Source organism: Watersipora subatra, chromosome 10 (assembly GCF_963576615.1).
Source record: "Watersipora subatra chromosome 10, tzWatSuba1.1, whole genome shotgun sequence".
NCBI classification, from domain to species: domain Eukaryota; kingdom Metazoa; phylum Bryozoa; class Gymnolaemata; order Cheilostomatida; family Watersiporidae; genus Watersipora; species Watersipora subatra.
In genome coordinates this window covers 59,971,971-59,986,138 of record NC_088717.1, presented here as the reverse complement: position 1 = coordinate 59,986,138, position 14,168 = coordinate 59,971,971, and the positions used below count along the sequence as shown (strand labels likewise).

Sequence of the window (14,168 nt, the reverse complement as noted above, 5' to 3'; positions counted from 1 at the left end):
ATTTGTTAAACTCATTTGAAATTGAAAGTGTCAACTCCCTACACAGAGCTGAGCTTGAGGCACTACAGCAGCATTTGAAGAAGCACTTGCTCAACATGCCACAGTATATACAATCACAGACTATACACGGTTCTGACTATTTTGCGCCCCAAATTTCATTTCATTGATGTATTGCATGCAAGATCTTGGTCACCTTTACCATCTGTCAGTTTGGCAGCTCTGTACCATCTGTCAGCTTGACACTGCTGTAAGATCATGTGTCCAAGCAAAAGCTAAGCTCCTATTTGCTTGTTCAGCCTCTCAGATGCGAGTAAACCATGTCCGCTGGAGCGTTACCAATATTTTGGTTGGGAAACTATTTGCTCAACTCAGATACATACTGTTAGCAAATATCACACACACTATTGGGCTCTTTAAGTGGCGTTGCGTCTGCTCACTCTTCCAGCTATCTTCTGCAGAATGAACTCTCTGAGCAACTAAAGGAACTGTCCACCATTAGAGAAGAGTTACAAAAAGACAACACTCTAATGGAAATGAACACATTGACTATGTGGATAGTTGCAGCCGGATTTTGTGGTAAGTGTGGAAAAGGGTTGACTTAGTATTGTACAAATCTGTAGTGGTGGATAATAGGCTAGGTTGATTATTACCTAGTTTGGTGGGGGCTTAGGGGCTGTTCTGAAAGCGTATTGGCATTGGAACCTTCTGGGGAGCTCTATCAGTTTCATGATGTCCTTGAAGATGGTTCAGCCTGAGGCTAGTTTAGCGGCTACAGCTTGGATCAACATTGTTAATTATTAGCTCAGGCGCTGAGTGAAGAGAGTTCCTCTGACATGACTATCCCTGGTTTTGTGTGTCAGTGAATAATACCGGGTATAAAATACATCTCTTGTTTTATAAGTAAACAGTTAATTGAGCTGCTCTTTTAGTTCTGAACTCAAAGGGGTATTATAATAACAGCTTACTACCTGCGCACCTCGACTTTACCTGCATTCACGGTTGCTGACCGGTGAGCACGTTTAATGAATAAGCATCAACTGTAAAATCTCAAGTAATTAGTGTCAAATGCGTCTTTCAATCTGTGATATCTTACCAAAGAATGTTTTGTTTTTTGTCAAATTTGTTTTATTAATGAGTTCATTTGTTGTTGCAGGGCTGTTAGCTCTCACTAAAGCTTGTTCTGTTGACAATGGCGAGTTTATTACTACAATTGTTGTGGAAGAAGAAACTGAAATAGGTAAGTATATGGGCAATTATTTCACGAGAACACCTGATGAGTTCATTCAAGCCCTGCGAGTGCATTATAACTCAACTCTCTGCTATTGCTATATACAAAGCCCAGCTATGCTGCTACTGTTGCAATATGATTGAATCTTGCTATACTCTCCGCTGATGCTATATAATCTGTTATTGCTATACTCCTCATTGATGCTCTACCCTCTTGTCTTGCTATACACTCAACTGGTGTTATACACTTTACTCTTGCTATACTGCTCACTGATGCTATACTCTCTAGTCTTGCTATACTGCTCACTGATGCTATACTCTGTAGTTTTGCTATACTGCTCACTGATGCTATACTCTCTAGTCTTGCTATACTCTTCACTGATTCTATACACTCTACTCTAGTTATACGCTCCACTGATGCTATACACTTTACTCTATCCAAACACTCCACTGATGCTATACACTCAACTCTTACTATACTGTCCACTGACCCGATACTGTGTTTCACAGGCTCGGTGGTGGCAGGTCTCCACTTTGACTACCCAGAGCTGGTCATGAGGGTTGTGGTGATAGATAGCAACCCTTATTTTGATTACCTACCCGCGAACAACTCTTTTGTTGTGAAGGCGAGAATAGATGTAGACGAAGGTCTCTCCACAGTTCAGCGCATGACCCTGATGTGTCAGCCTAAGAATGGACCACAACTGGAGGCAAGTGAAGTGTTATGCGATGAAATTAGAAAGCGCAAGGCCGACTGGAAAAGTTACAGATCACACATTCTCTAACTAGATATCATAAATGAAACATTACTCTTAGATAGATATAAAAAAAGCAATAATTAGACAGGGAATTGATATTTTGTTGCCATCCAAATAGCTGCGTGAGTTAAGAAGATTCCTGATGTTGTAGATTGAGGTGGAGCTCGAACTGCTGGATATAAATGACTTCACACCTGAGTTTACTCTAGAAGAATATACCTTCTTCATCTCAGAGGTAAGCAGATGTAGCTCGGAGACATGTCGAGCCTTTATTAGCGTGTAGCTAACCGAGTACCTACGAGTAATAGAGAGTGGGTAGAGGGGTGTGTGAGTGCCCCCTGGCATTGTCTCTTGAAGAAGGGGGGAAGAAAGAGATGCTTATGGAGAAAAGATTGACATCGAGTGCAAGTATCTCCTGAACATGTCGCTGCTGTCACCAAGCATTCTGACATGTTTGTTAGCTGCTGTCTGTCACTCTTTGTCCTGCTAATTTACATAAAGTAAGGGAACATTTGTGTCAGCCACTTATGGCAGCTCTACAAATAGCTGACATTCAAGGTGGTGAGAATAGATGACTCATACGGGTAGATCGTGAAAGAGTGGCGCTGACTATTGATATTTGTTTTAATTAAATTGGGATTTTAATGGCAAATCAAATATGGAAGATAATAGAGCTGACTTTCCCTCATTTCTCTTGGAGCCACTCTCGCCAGTGCGGATAGATTGGATTGAATAAATGAATGAACAGAAGGGTAACATCGCGTGTTTGCTAGAGAGAAGAACAATCAACTTATTGATAAGAAAGGTTTTTGTCTCTGCCGTCTTTTGTTTGTGTTATTGTAACATCGGCCAATACAACAAAATGACAATAGATTTGCATATATAAACTGGCATTTCCGTTAATTACTGTTTACCTAAGCATGAATCTATTATGTTGAGAGAATACTGCGCATCAGTGTGGCCTATTGCCTCCTCTCTTCCCTTCATCCTGCCGCCGTGCCCCCTATCGATCTGACGACGAACAAACATTCCAATTCATGTCTGGCCAGATCCGCAGTAAAAAATAATTCATGTTTTGTTCTGATGATTGTGTCAGAGAGACAGAGGTTCTGTGAAGGGCTGTCAAGAGGCCTGAAATTAGCATAAGTCTGCGTATGACAGTCAGAAAATAAGCCCAAGCGTGTGAAGTACTCCATTCATTTTGGCTAAGTTCAGCCCGCTCGTGCGCTGTGCCTGATGGAAAGACAAATGGCTCTTACTGAAGCCTCGTATGAGTGGTATAAAGCTTTGCGAGATGAACGAGAGTTTTAAAGATAGATTAGCTAGACACACGACACTCTTGACTTGTCTCCTTCAGCTGCCAATAGCAACTGTTTCTCTTATAATAGCTTAAAGCCTTAGAGTCTTATGTTTAAATTTACTTGTTTTAGGCTGCCATTGAAGACACCCAAATAGCAGTACTTGAAGCCAGAGATCGAGATATCAAAAATGTATATGTGGAATATGAACTCCTAGCAACTCCATATTCTGTAAGTAATATACTGTATATACTGTTATATATTGTTACTGTTATATATGTTATATACTGTTATATATGTTATATATTGTTACTGTTATATACTGTTATATATGTTATATATTGTTACTGTTATATATGTTATATACTGTTATATATGTTATATATTGTTACTGTTATATATTGTTACTGTTATATATGTTATAATGTTACTGTTATATATGTTATAATGTTATATAAGTTATATACTGTAACTCATATACTCTGTAAGTTGAAACTACTATAACTCCATAATAGCTCTATTGAATCCAATCCGTGATAACTCTATTAAATTTAACCCGATATTACTCTTTGGAGTCTCAACCAAAGAACTGGTAACTCAGCTCTGGTACAAAGAAAGACGCTAGTATAACTCCCTGTGACAACTCTATTTCACTTTTATACTGACATGTATACTGAAATGAAAAAATTATTTTAATTTTTTTATTCACTATTATTAATCTCTTAGCTCAGCCGTCATTGCCGAATATTTTTGCCAGTTAGTTGAACTGTGGCACTGTGCCAGATGTAGGTAATATAAACCTAATGAGGCAGGGATTATTAGCACTAGAAGTGGACAGGTTTCGTGCCATACTATGCCCTTTGCTTGGATAATGTGTTTTTATTATTAATGTGTGCACATCTGGACAACAGTAACCGTTTGCACTGCGTAAATCGCAGACCCGGTGAGCTGTTACTACATGGCATCAATGCCAAGTCTCTGGCTGCCATAATAGAGCAGGTACTTATCATCATGGAGACAACCAATAAGATGGTTTCCCATAGCCATGACTTTACAAGGCTCTGCTGCAATTGGCCGACACTGGGAATAGATGAATTACAGATTGTGTTTCAAAAGCTATATGGTTTCTTTTTTGGAGTATTATGATGAACAGTAATAACCTTGACCCGGTGTATTTTACCTGATTTTCGCTCTAGTTATATATATTATATTTATAATGGCCTGTTAAAAGACATCTAATGTTAATATAGCGGCGCCACAAGAGTGTCGGCTAATTCCTATTAATAAATGTGAATACTTTACCCAGGAACAACTAGAAGCTATCGATAACTTCGTGTTAACCAAGTCTGATGTCATGTTAGACTTGAACTGTCCAATCACAACTTGTTTATAGGTACCTTGGTAGTTATCATCAACCTACGGATAGAGTTTAGTATTAATTGCTAACTCTCAAAGCAATACAAAATAATAATTTCTACAAGTTTAGTTTAATCCTGAAACAATTACTGATTAACTGAGTGAACAGTTGCTATCCCAAAGTTACATGTATCGTGTTGAACCAGCGACAGCAGGATTTACGCTAATTTAAATTATATTAAAACCGTAACAAAGAAGAACTAAACTTTAAAAATTTATGTGATTACTAGGCCCTTCAGAATGAACATAGCAAAAGCAATCATACGGGCTGTGAGCTGGTCACCAAGAAGTTGTGTGGTTAGCTGGTGTTGTGATGCTATGAGATTAATTGGACTCACAACACCATGTGGTTAGCTGGTGTCACAATATCATGTGGTTAGCTGGTGTTGTGATGCCGTGAGATCAGTAGGAGTCACAATAACATGTGATTAGCTGATGTCACAATACCATGTGGTTAGCTGGTGTTGTGATGCCGTGAGATCAGTTGGAGTCACAATAACATGTGATTAGCTGGTGTCACAATACCATGTGGTTAGCTGGTGTTGTGATGCTATGAGATTAATTGGACTCACAACACCATGTGGTTATCTGGTGTCACAATACCATGTGGTTAGCTGGTGTTGTGATGCTATGAGATTAATTGGACTCACAACACCATGTGGTTAGCTGGTGTCACAATACCATATGGTTAGCTGGTGTCACAATACCATGTGGTTAGCTGGTGTTGTGACGCTGCAGTAGCCATGACAGAAAATTTAAATGTCACAATCCTCAACATATCTTAGTTGGAAAACGTTGGCCCAACGCCAGAAAGCGAAAAGTTGAACATTACTCCTTTTTATTGCTTATCTCGTCTCTTTTAGGAATACTTCTCGCTGAAGGATATCGCTGGTGGAAAAGTGGCAATTTGTCTTCAAAGTATGTTAGACTACGAAAGCCTGCGAATCTATAATCTGACAGTAATTGCTAAGGTAGGTAGAGTGTAGTCCCCTCGATAGTGGATGGTTTTTAAGAAAAGCGGGCTAATTGTGCCAACTTGCTCTTAGGAATCAGAGTCTAGCAATCGCGTTTGTAATTTGATTGCTGAGCCATGAGGATTATTATAAGGATTATTATGATAATCTGTGATAGGAGACGACAAAGATTAACATGCGTGTTTCAAGTGGACTGGCATCATTAATAATAGACATGCATTAGATAACTCATTCATATTGCGCTTACAGGCAGCGAATAAATAGCTGTGTACCGCTGTATTTTAGGACTGTCAGCGTAGACAGAGCTGTGTGACTGGTCAAAGGAACGCATCGGCTGATGTGATCATATTCGTGGAAGATGCTGATGACCTGAGTCCAGAGTTTGAAAGATCTCCGTACAAGGTCTCGATATTCGAGGACTCTGTGGAGGTGAGAGGAGGCTGAGTCGAGGGCTCATTTTGTCAGCTGATATATACATGTAAAAAAGCCTTTTGGTGTATTAATGGCTATTGATTTTATCAATCTCTGGTATGCATATGAAATGCGTAGCCAAGCGATCACTGGTTTTGCTAATTGTCTTCCTTCCAGTTTTCTGCTTTTTATTGAAACCATTGTTATTGGATCAATACTGCTGACAGAGAAAAAGTTAAGTCAGCTTATAAATAATCATGGGGAGATATCAAATCAGGCAAAACCGTAAGGCGAAGGGTTATTAGAAGAAGTTACTAAAGAAAAGAAAGAGAAGATATGTTAGAGATTTTGACTAACGAGATGTTGTCGATATGTTGATAGGGCACCGTCATCGTACAGCTGGTCGCCAAGGACCAGGACACTCTCGGAGCTGTCATCAACTATTCTATCGAAGGTCCTGGAAGTGAGTACTTCTCTGTCAACCCTGACACTGGCATGGTTACCGTATCCGATACAACAGGAATGAACCGAGGGATTCAGTACTTGCTTGAAGCGAAGGTAGGGTCCGTCTTTTGTACTTATTACTCTAATTCCTCCCTTACCTTTCCTCAATTCTGCTAAGTTTAATACTTTTGGAATTTTCTACTCTAAAATCAATTGAAGGTTTATTAGCAACACTTATGGAAACATTGAGCTCAAAGTTCTCATATAAATTGATGCAATTCCTATTAGCGTTGTCCATGCAAGGAGCACTAGCTCACATGAATATGTAAATGTGACACGAGAGGCTGGTGAGTGGACAGCACACACAGTCGCTGAGATTGTCAACATTGCGGCTTTCAGATACATTTTATTGAAGTCTAAGTTTTCAAGCGGCGTTAGACAAGTTCAGTTGACAAGTCAGACAACACGGCTGTCTGACGCGGTCTTGTAGGCTTGGCAGGCAGATGATGTAACTAAGCGTACTTCAACGAGCCTTGTTATAAAAGTTCTGGCCACCTATGGAAATGCCCCACAGTTTGCCGAGAGCTCATATGATGTGACTTTATCAGAAGGTAGTCCGATAGGCACTACAGGAGTAACTTTCCACGTGTCTGACAGAGATACGGTAAGTTCAGTTAAATTGGTGGACAAGAACTGCTTTGCTACAAAAGACCTATTTGATCTGAGGATGCATTTTGCTAACGTTTCATCTCCACTTTATTTAGAATGGTGACTTTTATGAAACTCAGGTAAATGTTGTCACACTAACGTCCCATACTAACTCTTCTGTCAGAAACTAGGAGTTGCATTTCTTTTCATCTCTTCAGCTAGAATTCTAATAGTTTGAGTGTGTGCTGTGGTTAACATTAATGCAATTCGTAGTAGTTAGTTGCGTTGTTCAGTCATGATACTTTTGCGGTTGTTGGTATCTGCCAGACGATCAACATTTCATGCGTAATTTTACGAGAAAGGTTTCATTTACCCAAGTTAAACATACTACTTATGGATTAGTGAAACTCAATCAAACTTACCGTTGTAATTGAGAGGAAAGTGTGCACAGTTCCTTGCTGTAGTCTGTGAGCAAACACTGAGAGATCACTCGCTTAAATCCATAAAATACTCTAATACAATCTAATAATACCCTCTCAACCGCAGACCTGGTTTGAGGAGTTTTCTCTATATTGGGGTCGACAGGCTATATCATCTCTTGTTTTAATGTTGTAGACGACCCAACTACAGTTTGATATCATAAAGAGTGCAGATGACTTCCCATTTGAACTAGTAGTCACTGAGTAAGTATAGCTATGCCCAGGTTAGCCTTTGTGGCTAAACACATAAAGAGGGTTTTTATTTGATCGTCTCCTCAATTACAACATTACTTAGCTCAAATATGCGCTGATGGAATCTGAAGGATATTAACCGCTAAGATGAGCCATTTTCACCGATGTAACTCCATTTAAATACATTAAATTTAGTTTATGGATCAGCCATGAGCTGCCAGAAAAAACCTTTCATCTTTCTCTTGCAGTCACATACATTTTTATATAAGACACATGCTCTATTTTAGGTGGAATACCGCCGAATTGAGAGTTGTGGCCACCTTGGATTATGAACAAATAAAGTCATACTCGATCATTATTCAAGTCTCAGATGGAGAATATGTAAGCTTAACAGATATATTATTTGAATTCAAAATTTTTTGCATATTTCGGCTAAAAGTAATATATATTTAAATTATATAATTTACTTAACAGATGAGTACGGCTGATGTATATATTCGTGTCCTCAATGACAATGACCACAACCCAGAGTTCGACAGCTCCAAGCCGTACAGTTTTGAAATAGACTGGGAAACAAATGCATTTGTTGGAAAAGTCAAGGTAAGAGCTCCTATAAAATATATGAGCTAGTAGCGGCCAATCCCAAACCAATCTGAATCTAAATTATGTCCAAAATTTGCATAATCTGGAAATGATTAACTTTGCAATAAATCAGGAGGAAAGAAATGAAACAGATATGGAAATAGCTAAAATTAATTCATAATTATGACCTAATTAATTATCTTTATTTACTCTCTTAACCTTCTTGTTTTATTTTCAACAGTCAACTAGGTCAGAGCATTGCGAGCAAAGGTCAAGGGCATCTTTATATTAAGCAGTTAAACTGATAAATTGCTTTTTTTCAGTTGACTTCACGATTTTTTATTGTTATGATTAGCTTTGATATGGTTTTACTGACCTCATGATTATAAATCTTGAAAAAAATATTATTGCGCAAGCCCTGTAATGAAATAATGGCAGATAACATGTTAGTGTTGGTTATAAGCACCTCTGAAGTAAAGAAATTGCACTTTATTAGTTAACTGCAGCGATTTTTGTATTTTGTTATATTTATTAGCTCCTCTTGCATTGCTAGGCAACATCACTCGGCAATTCTTCAACACACAGTAAAAATGTCACAAAAGTGTATATTAAATTGGGAGTTGCTTTCTCTTAGATATAATAAACGTCAAGAAAAGATAACTCTTAAGTTACAAAAAACAATTTGTTTGCATGTACATTAAACTGGCTGTCTTGTAGGCAACAGATAGAGATGAAGAAGGAAACTTAAGTTCAATTACCTACAGTATATTGAAGCCGCATAACAAGTGAGTTCCGCATTGTCACAGTATTGCAAATGAGCCCTTCATAGCCCCAACATGACCGCTGAGGTTTTGATATTTAGTTCAGTATCATCTTTTCTGTTTTTGCATAAACTCAGGTTATAAAACAAATATGTGCATAATAAAAGTTTTAGTCAAACCTCAAAATACAAAGTTAATTTATACCAATATTTGTTTGGTATTTCAAAACTATCGGATGTCGGATCAAATCTTCTTATAAGAATATATTGTATATTTTCATAGGAAAATACATATATATTATTTATATATATAGTATATTTATATATATTATGTATATTATATATATTACACAAATAGATACATATTCTTATATATTCTTATAAGAATGTATAAGAACATGTATCTATTTGTATATATTTGTATATATATATATATATATATGAGTGTATTTTTTGCAAATACTTCCGAACTCAAGATGTAATGATACGACTTCATGTAATTACACATAGCATTATAATAAATACATTATATGAAATTAGGTAAGAATTAAACGCCAAAACTTGAATTTAAATAAAAGCTAAATTCATAAAGTAATAATCTCTAAAAAGAGGTATTTATTATTGCTCTACATAACTTAGAGACATGTGAATGAAAATGCAGCTCGGCAGTGCGTAGGGTCATTGCAGGGTCATTGGCATGGTGAGTGGAAAAAATATGCTGTTCAATTTAGGCTACTGTATTTTGTACTTGATTAGTTTAAACCACCAATTCTTTTCTTAATAATTTTCAGCTTTCTTTAAAAAGAGTTTAATTTTACTTACAGAGCTGATGTTTTGGACTTTATATGTTAAAATTTACTTTGTATGCGCTCAAATTTAACATCATCTACCAAAACATTTTACATGAGTTATTGATTACAGAATTGATTGGCCTATTGATTGTACTTAAACATAATTTAGCTGTTTTTATCAAATTTCTAAACATTCCCATGAGATTTATTGCTCAGTTCTACCTGAGAGCTTCTTTTATACTTTTCCCCTGCTTTGCTGTCTAACCTAACAGCTTGAGCAGGTGTCCCAGCAGGTGCCCCATCAGGTGCCCCATCAGGTGGCAAACTAACTTTCGTAATTCTGATTTTCTCAGCAGCTCCTTTCTTCCTTGTAGACTTTTCAACATAAATGAGCGAGGAGAGATAACTCTTAGCGCAAATAAAAGCCAGTATGCATGGTCTGAGTACCAAGTGAATGTGCGCGCTACGGACAGCGGCCTCTCCCCCAGGAGCACAACTGTAGGCGTGCAAATCATCCTGCACTTTTCAGGTACAGCTTTAATAGAATCATAATGCCTACATTAGCTGCTAAAGTTATTGCTCGCGACGAGGCGCTCATACAAATGCAACTCACCTTCAATTTTGAATGTATGTCTTTGCAGATCTCAAGGCAACCAGTGATGGAACTGGAGCTTTAGAAGACAAGGGCAAGGAACGATTAGCAGTCTACTTTGTGGCAGGCATAGCGGGTGCCCTTCTCATTGTTGTGGCTCTGCTAGTCACCCGCTTTGTCAGGAGGTAGGAGTTTAAATCTATGCACATGAGAAAAATAATGTAGCTTCAAACTGGAATCTGCCAGCAAGAGCTGAGTCAACTTAAAGTAGAACATGTTGAGCTGTTGGTGGAAAGAAAGAAGTAGGCTTCATAAATATTTACCTATCCGATTATTCTCTGGCAGGAAGATAAAGAATAAAAGAAAGCATTTGAAAAAAGATACGGAGGCCTCGAGCTTTGACAAGAAGTGTTCGTTAAAACCTACAGACACTCTCGACTCCTCGATTGATTCGGAGTTTACCTATGAAACTCCGGCAGCAGTAGTAATTGCTGACGAACAAACTTCTCAAAATAGGCTTGATGACGAAACACTGCCTAGCAGGTTGGTTGATGTTTGCTCAACAGCTTGAAACGTATGTGTGTGTGTGTCATAAAAAGGGAATGTGTACAAACAAGGATATATTTTCTTGTCCTCACCTTCATGTAAAAAATTCCTTTCGTCATCCCAACTTCAGATAAGGCGTAGACATGGAACGACCTTTGATCTCTGAGTCGGCAGCAAGCCGCGGTATGAGATAAGTTTAGTTGTGAAGATTACACAAGCCAGCAACCTAGTGGCAACAGCGTGATTAACTTCTGTTGCTCAACCAAGCTAGTTGGTTTGCTGATTCCATTTTAATAACCTGTTTACCTGGCAAGGCAGCCTGGGAGAGAGGTCAGCCTCCCAGCAACACTGAATTATCTGTGTATTTTAGGAGAGTCACTGAAGAGGATGTCATACTCGGTGATCCGTCCTTCTGCCAGCCTTCCTCCGTACCTAATAACCTTTCAGCCGCCTATGACAGCGAGGTGGACCGCACGGATGTCTCTTCAGACAACAACAGCAACATTCCTCCAATACAAGCGCCAGTCGCACTGCCACTAAAATGTAGAGATGATTCCGCAGGGAGATATACCTTACAGGGTAACCAGTCTCCTTATATAAACCGCCTTTCGTTCCAATCATTCCTTCATTCGCAATCAGCAAGTATCGACGATGGTAACCACAGCCAGGATGAAGAGATCTCAATGGCCACATTCCAGGAAAAAAGCACAAGTTTGCACAGCCATATGAAGCCTATAAAAGTAGACCCATCACGGCCTGACGTCTGCAATGTTCGCGCAACAGAACCGTCGGGTATAAGAACAATGGCAGCCTTAAGCGCCGGTGAAGCGAACAGCTCGGAACTGATAGCCGAGGTTCCTGAGGGGTTTAGGTCTGCAAATAATAGACGTACACGAAGTGAAATTTCTAGAACCTCAGACTATGAAAGCAACACACCCACACCAGAAATCACCAGTGCCAGTATGATAAACTACTGCGAAGACTTGCCAACTCAGATGCGAGGCTCCAGGCCTGGGCTCCAAAGAAACAGCAGTTACTCAGATAATGAGACGTACAGCAGTAAGCCCGTCATCAGCTCTCTTTACTTGGAAAAGGTAGGCTATTTTAGCATTTCAATCTAGCTTGCGAATTAGTGCTCCAAATGCTTTTTTGGCCTCACCACCTGATCCTCCTCCAGCATTTCTCTCTGATATTATTGATCACTAAAGGAACCAATATTGATCACTAAAGGAATCAGTATTGGTCACTAAAGGAATCAGTATTGATCACTAATGGAATCAGTATTGATTACTAAAGGAATCAGTATTGATCACTAAAGAAATCAATATTGATCACTAAAGGAATCAGTATTGATCACTAAAGGAATCAGTATTGATCACTAAAGGAACCAGTATTGATCACTAAAGGAATCAGTATTGGTCGCTAAAGGAAGAACCATTTCAGCTTTTGACGAGCATCAACTAACACCCTTGACTTAGCCCAAGGTTATGCAATGCTGTTGATTGTTGTAGACGCCGGGTTTGACTACCGCAGGTATTCATCGGAGTGACACACCGTGCAGTGAGGTCAGCACAGAGTCTGAATGTACCTCCACCATAGACCAGCATAGCAGCCGACCCCAGATGACCATCTATTTTTAGATACATTCTCGATTCTGCTTGTTGGTATTAAAACCCATTTTAATAACTCACTACTCAACTAGGCTGCCTACAGCCGCTGCCGCTGAGCAGCCAATCATAAAGGTGCTCTGTAACTCTTGTCCTCCATGGAGTACAAACAGATTGAATATATTGTACATAATCTAATAGGGAAATTCCTTTTATAAATTATTACATTTGTAAATATTTACGAGATCTGAAATATAGTGCAGCATTCAACTGATCATATGTTTTATTTCTCTTCACACTCTCCAGGCATCAGACTGCCTCTAGTGACAATATGCTGCAGCGGTATTCACCTCTGAACTTGTACACATCAGTCTCTCTTTTTCTCTGACGACGAGCGATTACAAGCTGGAGAATGTGATAAACTTAAATTTTCTGTTTATTATTATTCTTGTACTGAAGAACACCTTAATATCTTCAATGTCCTGTCTGTTACCAATTTGATAATGTCACCCGTTCTCATAGGCATGTCCGACTCTGTAAGCTCTGATATAGATAGGTAATACATGTGAATGGCAGCTACGACTGTTGTGTCAACATCTTTAGCAATTTTTTAACCTTAGATAAAAACTTTGATACATTTTTATTGACAACAGAGTTTCTACAGCCTGAGTTTCTATAGCCAGAGTTTCTGTAGCTTATAAACAGTTTTAGCACTGTGCTGTTAGTTTCCTGGTCGAGTGCATGTTTACAATCAGAAGTACTCACTGACAGTTTGCAAAACCAATTTTGTTGAGTTTAGCTGAGCAAGCGCTGCTAATTTTCTGTGACAAAAGCAAACAAGTGAGCTGGTGTCATATCCTATGGCAAGGTTAAACAGGTTAGTGTTAGCCTATTGGCTGAATGACCTCAGAGCTAAAATTAGAGTTTTACCAGTTGGTTAGTAATTGTTTAATGACAGTCTCTTGTAATGAGGGAACTCGATAGCCAAGCAAGGTCGCAATGCTTGTCTATTTTCATACTCAAGAAGTTTAAACCTGATACATTTTGCTTGCCTGCCCAATTGTACAGCTATTTCAGTAATGACTGATATCGCCCAATCGCTTGTCACTTAGGTGAAGCCATGACACTCCTGCAAAATCAAATAGGTTGATTATTGGCTCACCTCGAAACCAAGGCAATCACATAAACCTATTCCAAGCTCTAATCATAAATCAGATTACTTAAGTTTGAGTTATTGTCATGCTGTGGGACTTAATAAGGAAGTGAACGATATTTGCCTGAAAGCTAATTTTGTAAGAAGCAGAAGATAGCCTGTGATAATAAATTGTACAACCAGATATTATGCATTCGATTGGTCAATAGTTTTTCTCTGTTGCAGCATTACAATTACTGTCTGTTTATGTGTATATTATATGTATATATATTGTCTGTTGCAGCATTACA

At 38.6% G+C, this 14,168-nt stretch overlaps 2 protein-coding genes across 3 annotated transcripts; both read left to right on the top strand.

Moving 5' to 3' along the window:
- Positions 1-448: 448 nt before the first annotated feature.
- Positions 449-5,001, top strand: LOC137407290 (protocadherin gamma-A11-like). Its single transcript, XM_068093895.1, has 6 exons — positions 449-576; positions 1,154-1,237; positions 1,738-1,937; positions 2,137-2,220; positions 3,416-3,514; positions 4,930-5,001. The coding sequence occupies exons 1-6, from the start codon at positions 528-530 to the stop codon at positions 4,999-5,001; spliced, it is 588 nt and encodes a 195-aa protein (XP_067949996.1). The 5' UTR covers positions 449-527.
- LOC137406001 (protocadherin-7-like) lies at positions 3,431-12,981 on the top strand. Of its 2 annotated transcripts, XM_068092500.1 has the most exons (15): positions 3,431-3,514; positions 5,563-5,670; positions 5,959-6,102; positions 6,466-6,642; positions 7,019-7,192; positions 7,293-7,316; positions 7,792-7,859; positions 8,135-8,228; positions 8,322-8,447; positions 9,147-9,214; positions 10,355-10,509; positions 10,622-10,757; positions 10,918-11,115; positions 11,489-12,212; positions 12,630-12,981. In XM_068092500.1, exons 2-15 carry the CDS (start codon positions 5,620-5,622, stop codon positions 12,756-12,758), a joined length of 2,268 nt encoding a protein of 755 aa, XP_067948601.1. In that variant the 5' UTR covers positions 3,431-3,514; positions 5,563-5,619; the 3' UTR covers positions 12,759-12,981. The 2 variants fall into 2 exon arrangements, with proteins under 2 accessions (XP_067948601.1, XP_067948602.1); XM_068092501.1 differs by lacking the exon at positions 7,293-7,316.
- Positions 12,982-14,168: the final 1,187 nt, after the last annotated feature.

What these genes read in the sequence shown, in the direction of transcription:
- LOC137406001 (XM_068092500.1), top strand. Translation starts at nt 5,620, where the DNA reads ATGTTAGACTACGAAAGCCTGCGAATCTATAATCTGACAGTAATTGCT. An exon ending in ACGTGTCTGACAGAGATACG is followed by an intron (nt 7,193 to 7,292) that starts GTAAGTTCAGTT and finishes CACTTTATTTAG; the next exon opens with AATGGTGACTTTTATGAAAC. An exon ending in TTTGAACTAGTAGTCACTGA is followed by an intron (nt 7,860 to 8,134) that starts GTAAGTATAGCT and finishes GCTCTATTTTAG; the next exon opens with GTGGAATACCGCCGAATTGA.
- LOC137407290 (XM_068093895.1), top strand. Translation starts at nt 528, where the DNA reads ATGGAAATGAACACATTGACTATGTGGATAGTTGCAGCCGGATTTTGT. An exon ending in AGTTGCAGCCGGATTTTGTG is followed by an intron (nt 577 to 1,153) that starts GTAAGTGTGGAA and finishes TTGTTGTTGCAG; the next exon opens with GGCTGTTAGCTCTCACTAAA. An exon ending in ATACCTTCTTCATCTCAGAG is followed by an intron (nt 2,221 to 3,415) that starts GTAAGCAGATGT and finishes TACTTGTTTTAG; the next exon opens with GCTGCCATTGAAGACACCCA.